Raw genomic sequence first — 12,196 nt, forward strand, 5'->3', positions numbered from 1 at the left:
TAATAATTAATTATTTAACTAATATCTATTAATCGATAAATTGCATTATTAAATATTCTGAACCAAAAAAAAATTCGTTTACAATGTTTGGGTTTATTATTTTGAATGCTATCCGTAAATAGTATAAAAAAATTCTACTCTTCCTTTAAAATGTTAAACTATATAATATGTAATTAAAAACCTGATTTCCAATAGCTATAACTTAGGTACACGTGACCAGCTTAGTTTAAATATCAGCTACTGGTGTTTTGCCTAGGTACAGCGATGATGTTCTTCAGATTCTTACCTTTTATTAAACTAACTGCACTATTATTTAATTATTATTGCATTTTTGTGTATTATAACCAGTATTTTATTTATGTATGTTATTACTTATTAACTAGTACTTGACCAATATTTACCAGTTTTTTTATACGTCTATACGATCAAACGCGATAAACAGACAAGATCACTGACCGCCACAAGTAATATAGGAACTGACAAAAAAAAAATGAATACATATAAAAACCAACGAAATCGCGTATCACTTTATTGGTACATTTTATTATTATTATATGTAAAATGTCTTCTATATTCACAAGTCACGACACACATTTTTAAAACATTATTTTATGCTGTCCAGTTAGGTTTCTCGACTATGTGTGTGTATGTGTATGAACTCTAGAATGTGTACGGTTGATCGAATGTGTTCTTGCTTATATTATATTATGTATAATATATCAAATATAGAGAGAAGATCGAGGTCGAGGAACATAATATATTTTAATAATATAATATTTTATGCGCGTCCTCACGGCACTTACAATAACGCATATAATATATACACATACATACCGTGTCCTACATATTATAATATTATTAATATATAATATACTGCCGTGGAATCCGAAGACGCTGAAGGCGCCTAGACAGCATATTAGACTTAAATACCTATACTTCGTCAGTTATTTTACTAAACAATTGTCTAAGTTAAATATTGACGAGTTAAAGGACCTTTTTTCGGTAACTTTTCAGAAGACGTCATACCCATTAAAAATAATCGTAAAAACGTTTTTATGGAAAAGTGTGTAATTACACATCACAGTTAAACCTTTAAATTAAGATTTTGCAAAAAATTGCTTGTACCTAACACGATAATAAATGGGTGTATGACGTCTTCTTAACACAAATCAATAATTGTTGTACAACTACCTATTATAATATTATCTTAAATCTTTGAAAATGGAAAACTCGATCCTTCATAAGTCATAACCCTTCCGCATAACAATGTTTGAATTAGGTTTTTAGAATATAATGTTTATAATGTATTTGTGTTAAAAATATTTGTGTGTAACAATATTTTTATTGACGATAATTACTTATTATTGAAGTTAAGATTACATATTTTAAAATAAAAGTTAGTACCTAATTTTTTATATTATTATTATAATTTAGGTTTTTTTTATACAGCAAACCCATGCTTTGTTAATTGTTAGGAATTTTAAATGTTGTGCTGAATAATTTTATTTTTCACTCAATTAACTTTATTGATCAATTGACCTTACCTACCCTAATTTAATCGTAAACTAGCTTCTTTTTTTAACTAAAACTAATTATAAAATAATTTATTAAATTTTAAGTAAACATAGTATTCTTGAATCAAACAGAAATTCGAGAAGAAAAAAATGAAGTGTAGTTTAAATAATATAATCAACCCCATCTAGAAACTATGAAAATTAATAGTTTTAATAACTTAACAAACCAAAACAAAAATTATGTATAACTAACATTTATTTACTTAAAAAACGTGTAAGCTGAAGTACTCACATTTCTCACATTGTTTTCACGGTTATTTCCTTGAGATTGTTCCATTATTGTATAAAAATCGAGTAAAAAAAGTCAACACAAATCATTATCCTATCGAGATCCGAAATTGTATGTAGGTATAAAAAAGACATGGTTTCGGGCGCTTTTACCGTTAGACGTTAATCCACGGTCGAAAGCGAGGAAGGCCAAGGACAGTGTTTGTCTGCGGTCACAATATGTTTGTTATATAACGACCAAATTGACCCACAGCTGATGTTTCCATTTGTAACTATAATATTATCAAGTCGAGCCCGTCGTGCTATACTTTTATGATAACTTAGCACCATGGCCTTATTCAGCACTTATTTTTTTTGGGGAGGGGGTTTATTTTAAGATAAAACTAGTAAATAATATTAAGGATTTTAATTAAATAGAACCATATCAGTTTTTTAGGTATATATAATATATATATACCGTGTAGTCGATAAATTTCAGATGTATGAATGTATCTTTACGGGCCAATTTCTATCTCGGTCACTATTACGTTTTTTAGGTGCAGTTTTATTCGTTGGAATCTCTACTTTACAATGGTATATTTGGATTTTTGTTTTGACTATTTTAGCAGGTTGAAATAACAGATCTTTCCAGTAAACGATTACGGTGTCCTGTCGTTGTCACCGACCCTGATATATACATATTTATAAAATATTTCGTTATTCTGGGTACAAATCCAAAAATGTAATACAATTTGAGTACACTATAAATTCCATTTGTATGTATGTATGTATGTATATATATATATAATATTTTTATTATCGACAAGACTCGTGCTTTTATTCATATACAGGGTTGAATCGATTCTATATATGAATGTAAACATTATTACCCAGTCATTATTGACGTTTTCCAATAAGGTACACCAACGAAATTCGAAAAATACTAAAATTCATTGGCGTGTCCATAAGCCTAAGCAGGCGATAACGATAATATCACGTATTTATTATTATTTAATTCTATTTAGGCTTTAAAGTTAAAAGAAAACTTACATCAAAATATTTTTCTTTTTTTTACATCATTTTCAGGATTACATACTTCAAAAAAAATGGAAAAAAAGATATAAAGGAAAGGTAATAAAAATATTTTTCGATGAAATTTCGGGGGGGGGGATTTGAGCCTGGACCCCCCCCCCTCCTGAATACGGCCATGCTTAGAACCTTTTTCTCTCAATTCACAAACTATTCAGGTGTAGCTAATTCTCACCTATTCATCAAATCCTTGCAGTCTTCTTTGTGGTCCTTCCGGCTTCCGGTAGATTACCAGACGAATACTCGTAACGTCCTGTTGTCATACGTGATTTACAACACCTATAATAGACTTGAGTATTTACAATTTTTTTTCTTGCTGTATCATAATATAAATTCCTATAATCGCTACGACTCAATAGTTTTGCCTTTTTTTTTGGCACCGCATAATTTAAGTGTTTACGCTCTGGAACTTTTTAACACGGTACTGATTTTTTTACACATATTATTATTTATACGGATAATATAATATTATAATACCACTTAGCATTTTGGTTCGGGTGCGAAAACGAGCAGTTGCTATTTGCAAATCGTTCAAACGTACTTCCACGCTCAATGATTTTGTATTCTACATAATAGTAATACATTAATGTTAATATTATTACAGTATACAGTTATATCTATAAGTGGTCTTCTCTAATTCGATGCGTATCATGGCCAAACCGCGGCCGAATACACCTTTTCATGACTTTTATGAAGCTTTGGTTTAAATTTAAATAACACGTCGATCGGTTTAATTTTCTAAACTAACTTAACGTTTTTCATTTTTCTTATCGACAATCAATAATAGACTTCGTGTGCGTTTGTACATATTATGTGTGTAATATATTAAATATTATTTGCAAACGGAAACCGTCGGGTCAGACCGTTATGCAGGCGAATATCTAAACAGAACTGCTGTAATGAATCGTCCGGTCCGTTAATCGCACACTTCCAACGGGATACTATAATGTGTACAATATATTATATCCACTCTGTGTAGTGTGTACCTATAAACTTGGCAGGCCCACCTTTTGAAATGAAAACCTGCATTTGCATATCAAGTGCAATTTGATTAATTTTATTCTCCAAGAACTTTACATTATCGGGTCGATTACACGGAATCCGATGAATACCTAAACCATATATTTACTTACCTTACCTAACCATATTTAATCTACCCGTAAGCTCTTGTTGCGTTTTGCGCAACGCTATATTCAATAGTTATTGACAGTCGAAATACAAAATTAATCAATTCAGCGCAACATTCCCACGATAGGTACGAGTATTTGTATGTTATTTTAATTGTATAGTTCGCTGCCTGGGTTTATTTCAAATATATCTTCGAAATATTGTTAAAATAATATAGTCTTTATATATTATAAATTTCTTCTGTTCGCGTGTAAGTATGCAAACTCCTCCTAAACGGCTGGACAGATATTTATGAAATTTTGTGTGCGCGATTAAATTGATTCGAAAAAGGTTTAGATTCAGAATTTGATCAGATAGAACATGCTTTTAATGTTCAATTAATTAAAATGATTAATTATGATTATCAATAGTATCAATAGTTATCAATACATCTCTATGGTTTTTCATACCACAGGGATACACTGATCCGATCAGCTGATTGTGTGTCTATTCTAATACACGGGCAACGGCGGGTCAGGACAGCTTGTGATATAATATATGTTTGTTCTATTTGTAAGCAAATTAAACTATTAAACATTAATACGATTTCTATATGTTTATATAATAAACAATAGATTAATTTTGGAGCTGAGATGGTATTTTTTCGTAATGTTATTGTGAATGACACAATTAAATAGTAGGTAATATCAAAATCACAACGACTCCCACATTTAACTGATATCTTAGAATTAAATAAGGATACGCCAGTACAATGATACAAACTATTAACCTAACTTAAATGAACCTGAAAATAAATTATAAAAAAGCTCATGCCATTGTGTAATCAGTTATGTTGGTTAAACGGTTTTGTAACAAACAGAGATGGGCATTGCCTATGAATTACAATAAATTACATTTACAATGACAATTAGTTATTTCTTATTATTATTTGGATAAACCTAAATGATTGAAACTTATTGGTAACTTTTTTTATCTCTAATAAAAAAGTTGATTATTTTAAATTATTTTTTATGCAACATCTCGACCGCGTAGTATCAACAGGTTGCTTTCGCAGTGGAATTATTTTACTCATGCGCTTGCTATGTGTGTCCAAGGTTAATACAAAAAATAAATAATTCGTGGGAAAACGGTAGAAACGGCCGTTTGTGCGAGCATGCCTAAGTCATTGGTCAAACAAAAATAGTGGTCGGTGGGCAACATATTACTTAATTTATTTTTGAGTTTCCGAGAGTTCAAGAACAAAAAGACAATGGACAGCAATAACCGCTATTATTTTCCACCCGTGTGAGCATATTACACATGTGTGTTGTCCGTTAATCTTAACAGCCTTGAAGAATCCATTTTCGGTGAGAAAAATCACTATAATTCCGTCCGTTTGCTATAATTCTATGGCGATTTTTTTTTATATATTACTGGTCTTTATTCGTTTTGGGTCAATTATTTGAGTCAGTTTAACTCGCTTCTGCTGTTTCCATTCCCAACCCTAGGCCAAACTTGTTGATCTCTAACTAATAGACAGAACAAACCGTATATTATGCAACAAAACGTCTTATTTTATTCCGGCACAAATTATAATAGTTTTTGTAGACACCTTACTATAACTTTTATCAAATAATACTCTATCATCTGTATCAACACCTCTACTTGATTTTTAAGTGACCCAAAGTTTGAACCAAATAATATATTAACTGAAAATCTGACGATGTGAATGATTAATTTTTTTAAAACCAGTAGTATCCGAGTTCAAGTTCATACAATGTTATATTTATTTCATATACAAATACAACATTTATTGATTGATGAAATTCCTTTAAGTGTAGGCGGTTATCATTGTCCAATGGTTATAATTAGATATCTCTTAATCACACCGTCAGCAGCTATAACAATAGATTAGTTATATCCGAAACGTCTTCCTCGATAGTACTATTCTACTACGCATTGCCTACGTTTTACTCCTTAACATAACCGTACTCGTGCGAATCGTGCGCGCTTTAAGTGTGCTAACCTGTTATGGGCGTGGCCGGTGAAAATTGGACCGGAAAGTCCCGATGTGGTATCTTTTCAAGATACAAAAAAATGTGTATGCACATAAAAATAATAACAACAATAAACAACGATGTACTCGTGAGATGCGTTTCTGCGGTTTACTATTGGCTGATGACTGGACATATTATTCAAATTATTATTCACGAATGATAAACCAAACTGTTGTACAGGGTGATTCAATTTGACTCGACTAGTGTTATTCTTTTGTGTTTTGAGGTACGATGAGATATGTGCAGATAGGTCCACCGGGATGCCGAGAAAATCCCGGTTAGGGCATTTTTATTTAAATTATCTTTATATACCTATATTTTTATATCTTTTATCTTAAAATATTTTATAATTACTAAATATTTACCTTTTTTGGTATTTTCCAGAGCTCTATAAACTTTAACGGTAACATATACATTTAATTAAAACTTTTTAAGTTAAGAATAATTTGCTGAATATTTTGAACTGTCGATGACCAATTAGTTTTGGATAATTACTTTTTAAGTTGTTAAAGCTTAAAACTTAGGATGGCAAGAAGAGTGGAGTGTATTATTATTTTTATCATCGCGCGTTACTCAACTGCACTCTACTACCCGTCCAAAATTTTAAACTCTTATAACTTTGAAAGTAACAACCCATAACTGGTTATCGACCAGTCAACATTTTCAGCAAATTATTTTAAATTTGAATAGTTTTGTGTACAAGTAACAATTTAAATTTTAAAACTTAATAGAGGTCTCGAAAAAATAAAAGTTTGATTATCGAGTTAAAATAAAGTGTCCCAAAAAGAAATACTACAAAATTACAATTGTTTTAAGAGAGAAAAAATATTATCCTATATATTGTCCTGCGTTTAATTGATCACACTGTACATGATTTATGTAGCTTTGGGAATTATTTTCTCGATAACACAAATTTAGCCCAATTCTCCTGTGGTTTCAGGTGTTGAGCAGGTATTAATTTTGCTTTATAGCTACCGAGTTGAATCCTCCATGTCCTCACTGTCGATCAACAATTAAACATTATAAAAGTATGCAAGTTTTTTCTACTTAATAACAAATATTGTTGGGGGAGGGGATGGTATGGTATTAGCTATTGCGAAAGAAAACCCTTAAGTATTAGACGATTGGGAAATTCTGGGTCATGTTGTTACACGTCTTTTAAGAGAGGATAACTATAAAATTATGGCTAAAAACACTAAAAATATACCAACAATTGACGGACTGGTTGCAGTGCTCGTTGAAACTCGAACACAAGTCAATTCCAGCTACCGCGGTCCGCGGTACATTTTTGTCTATGTATTGTGACACAACGGACAACCAATACATAATAAAATATCTAATAGTTTGAGCGTGTACGTTTTGCAATTTCTGTGTTATTATTGTTGTTTGTCTTCCTGGAGGTCCATGAGTACAAATATAAGTCGCTTTTGCTTTCTATCCATGGAAAACGTTTCCCATTGACGTCCGTACCTGTCGCACGACGAGTGTTTGGACAACGACCGTGTAACGACGATAATATGATGTTTATTGTATTCGAATAATAGTAAATAAAATTATTAACGTGTCGACAAACGAGTGTCGTTTATGATACGTTATTATTCGCCGACAGCGCAAAATACCCAAAAGCGGTTCCGCATGTAATATGGCGTGTGTATGTGTGGAATATATGCAAAACCGGGTAGAATTTATTTTAAAAAAAAAAACTATTTTTACGTTGTGTAATAATTATTTGAATGTATTTTTTTCCAGGCGTTTATATTATTGTCAACCCATGAATGCTAAGAGTTCAAAATGTACATCGAAAAGTTGATCAAACCACAGTGAGTACAAACTAACAAGTTATTATTACTTATTATTGGACTAACACACGAGGAAGTAACTATACCCAGAAACTATTCTAATGAAGACTTTTTCAATAACTACTATCTCTTTACAATACAAATACCTTCTTCTTCTTCTTACCTATATCTCTTTATCCCATGTAAATGGGGTGTCGGCCAGCCAAAAATTGCAAAAGGACGGACGATATAGATGTGTTGTGTTTATTGGGTCGGTCCTTATAAACCATTGATATTATATTATGTGCTATTTAAATAGTATTTGGTGTATGTGTCGAGCGCGGTATGTGTATATACAAACGAGTCGGGCAAACCACGACTAATCGTGCTATTAGGCGGCGCTACGGTTATAATAGTTATTTGGAAAAAATCAAATCAAGCCGAAATTCGAACAAATAAATAATTGACCTATAATGACGGCATAACTAACTTCATTGTTGACACGGATGACCTCGCCCTACATGATTTAAACACCGGTATACAATATCAATCCGTGGTGTTATCGGTTGGGGTGGAGTTGTCTGGTCTTATTGTCTTACAGCAAAATCGTGCAAACACTTTAAGAGTAATACCGAGTTATGGCATACTATGTGTTTGGTCGTCTCAGCTTGTTGATCAAAACTTTTGGTCTTACATCAGACCCTTGACCAAATGGTTTGGCTAAGAAATTTATAAATTATTTGTGCGTGTTCGCCTATTATAGCTGTTGTCTCCCAAATACAATTTCCGGCACAATGAAGATTATATAGAATGGACGGAATGTCCGGATTAATTTCAAAAAGTGGCAGATTTGTCACCGTGCGCTTCTGTATAGCTATACCTAAGCCTATAGAATAAATAATATACCGTTCAACTGTACAGTGAAATTCGATGTTTACGTTTGTCATCATGGTCGGTCTGTCTGTCGATCGAGTCGTCCGGGTGAAACCGGATTCCTCAATTAAGGTTCTCGATTTCGGTTGTTTAGTACGATGTGACCGTAAACGTTCCTAAAACTAATAAACAATAATAAGGATACTTCTACAGACTGTGAGTATTAATTATAAATTGCGTTCTACTGAAGAAACGGCTGTTCGTGAGTCTTGGGCTCTAGAAACTGTAACGCCGCTGTGGTGCATTTATGGGTGAAACGCGTGCAGTAGGCCCAGTACTATTGTGCTGTCCTCGTGGTCGAGTCTGATAATTCAATTTGCTTTTGGCCAATCAAAACTTAAGCAACGCGTCCACGACCTGGATCGTTTTGTTAGTAGACACTTCGTGAATAACATAATGATTATATCTAAGTAGGTATATATTATTTTGTATGACACGACTTGGACTCTATTAAGCTCTAGGGCTGATTATTGAAGCACAAACGTTTCCAGAAACGTGGAAAAAATGTGTATATTTTTATTTTGTACATTCCATAAATGTATCATAAAAACAAAACAATTAATACAAAATAAACAAAATTTTTTGTATAAACAAAATTTGGGTTAAAAAGTATGTAACGGTAATCGAGATTTTTAAAAAACATCATCGATCGGTCAAAAATCTAATCCATATTTGACTAATAATAATTGTGATCGTTTTTCGCGGTCTTATTTGATTGTCTGTATGTTCTTCTTTTTGAGTACCCGGGTTGTGTATAATAAATATAATAGTTAAGCGCCACCGGATTGGTTTCATATTTCATTATTTATAGAATAAAGGTGGAACCGAAAATCTTATGAATAGATTATCCAGCAGAGACAGATGTCGACTTCTAATAAAATATCATATTATTATGTGCATACCGTATTATCCGTTTTCAATTTCGGCGTTCCAAAACAAATTCGACACAGACCGGGTATTTGATCAGCGAGTTTTGAATAAACAACTACAATAGCCGCGTACACCGCATAAATGACATAAAAATAATATAGATCCTTACTTTCGTTTTTTTTTTCGCGCTTTTCGATCCGTCCACGAGATGATCACCATAATATCTAAATCTCAATTACAACGTTTCTGGTTGACACGGTGCTCGAACATAAGCAATCATCGTGGATCGGTTATTTTTCGGTGAAAATGCTGTCGCCGTCGGACGAGACAAATAGTGCCCCGTGAGATGTTAGAAATTTCAGAAACGCTCCACGCTACTTACCCGAGCATTTATTATAGTCCTGTAAAATATATTCACTAGCTCTCGTTTAAAAAAAAAATAATAATAATAAAAAAACCACAACACGATACATTTGTTTTCTTAAAGCCCTAAAGAAAACATCTGACTACTAGGGCGTTTGTGTAGGCACAACCCGTCAACAATCAACCACATCACACGTGTAAACGTTTGATGTCAATTTCTGTTCACGGTTGTACACTGTAGGCTTAGTCTATAAACTGTTATGCAACATGTAAAAATCCATTTGATTTTGTTGCTGTCGAGAAAGTCAGTGCGTAATCCTTTTTGGCGGTGCGACTTTTCATTTTTCCCAAAAATTTGCACTAGTTTACGGATTTAACATTGTGTATTTATGGGTTATTTCAGTATATTTTTTGTGTGCGATGAAATCATACAATATAATAATCGAAAATGTGCCTAGAATTTCTAGAGAAAAAAATGAGAAAACATTAAGTACACAAACCGCGTGAGAAACTATACGTGAAGTAATGTAAGTATAAGTATGTGCGTTGTACGGAAACCATCGCTGTGATTTTAATTGAAAAAATGTATTTTATGGGAAAAAAACATATTTTAGCAAGTAAGTAGGCTTCATCGAATTATTCCTGCTTTGCAATGATAATAATAATAATTATTGGCAAACTTCTGCCATTGACAATACATAATTATTATCGTTGCTCATTGTGTCGTTCATACACCTTATCCGCTAATTTCTTTATGCGGATGTGCGGATGTATCCAACCAACGACGATCTTGTACCTAAGCAGTTGGCGGAGATGATTTTTATTTTCCACAACGAAATCTTACACAAATCTCTTGGACTGATCTGATTTCGATTTCGCTTTGCCGACAATAATATAATAAAATATACACGTCCACCCGGCCAAGTACTTTCTCATCGTTTTTCTTTGCCCACGTCCGCGGGATACTTTTGAGTGTGTTTTTTACCACTAATTCGTGTTTTCTGTGACGACACGTTTTTTGCTGCTCTTGATATATTATTGTTTGCGTTAAAAAAAAAAAAAACTATATTCAACTCACGCGGTGATGGTGCTCAAATGAAAAGTTATTCTCATTCGAGCCTATTTCAGTGTTAAATCAGTGACGAGATAGAGTTTCAGCTCCCTGAAGGTAAACGGAAAGACAAAGGAATGGTGCACGCTAAACGACAGTATAAGTGTACACGAAAGTGACCAAATCTAAGATCCTAAGCCCTATTCAACATAAGTTAGGTAACATTAAAATTGTATAACATATTAATACAACAGATTAATGGTTAGTCAACCATACGTTTTTTTTTAGTGTGGAATTTTGTACGTGATAATTGATATAGTGCTAAGCACTTGGTCACAAGTATTTATGAGTAAACGATCCTGCATTTTTTGTCAAATCACGTTGTTTATAGAAATTGTATATAGTATAACACTAGTATGTATGTCCAGGGATTTGGGGAACAAAATCAATTTTGGTTTGCTAATGTATTTTCGGTACTTAAATAATCTCTGAGAATACATTTTATGCTTTCGCATTAGCTAATGTCATATTACAAGAATTGAAATCTCAATGGTTCAATCGATTCTAGCTCCGGTTAGATTATAAAATCATTTAAATAAATACTTAAGCTAGGTTTTGTAGTCAAAGTTAGAATTTTTATAAATTGACTTTTAAACAGACCAAAGGTTTGACTAAGTAACATTAATCATGTGTAAAATAAACATTGGTAATATTATGAAGTTTTACTGATAGCTCTAAAGTAACTACATCACATACAGGTCTGTAAAGTAGTTATAAAGGCAACTCTGAGTGTGACCAGTATCGCGAATATTTCTCATTCAGCAGTCAATGATGATTTTTAAAAATGTGTTATCCTTACTATTTCTTATCTGTAGTGATTAGCTTGAATGGAAATTATTTTCAAATGACTGATAGTTTATTATCTATGATCACTCTTAGGGTTTCCTTAAAATTGCTTCACTACTGTCCACGTGTCCGCTGTATAGCCATTCCTATAGCCTATGGCTGCATCCTGTAGTCAGCCAGTCCCACATCTTATTCCTAGACTTCCATCACGATCTAAGCTCTATGTAATATAACATAGTTGTGTCAAAAAGATATGCTCTCAAACGTCGCCTCCCAGTGACTTTCACCCGTCGGTCGCCTTCGATTGCCTGCTCCGGAAGA

At 32.7% G+C, this 12,196-nt stretch overlaps 1 protein-coding gene across 2 annotated transcripts in view; it reads left to right on the forward strand.

Moving 5' to 3' along the window:
* Positions 1-12,196, forward strand: part of LOC126836800 (uncharacterized) — a 38,149-nt gene that overhangs the window by 8,559 nt on the left and 17,394 nt on the right. For both annotated transcript variants that reach the window (XM_050570444.1, XM_050570445.1), the window contains exon 2: positions 7,784-7,854. In XM_050570444.1, the coding sequence (XP_050426401.1) occupies positions 7,826-7,854 (29 nt within the window). In that variant the 5' untranslated portion in view covers positions 7,784-7,825. The remainder of the gene's footprint in view (positions 1-7,783; positions 7,855-12,196) is intronic.

The sequence above is a fragment of the Adelges cooleyi genome, unplaced genomic scaffold (genome assembly GCF_023614345.1).
Source record: "Adelges cooleyi isolate 19-005CV unplaced genomic scaffold, UGA_ACOO_1.1 ACOO_flye_CR_arks_rails_tigmint_CR_PRNA_247, whole genome shotgun sequence".
Classification (NCBI taxonomy): Eukaryota; Metazoa; Arthropoda; class Insecta; order Hemiptera; family Adelgidae; genus Adelges; species Adelges cooleyi.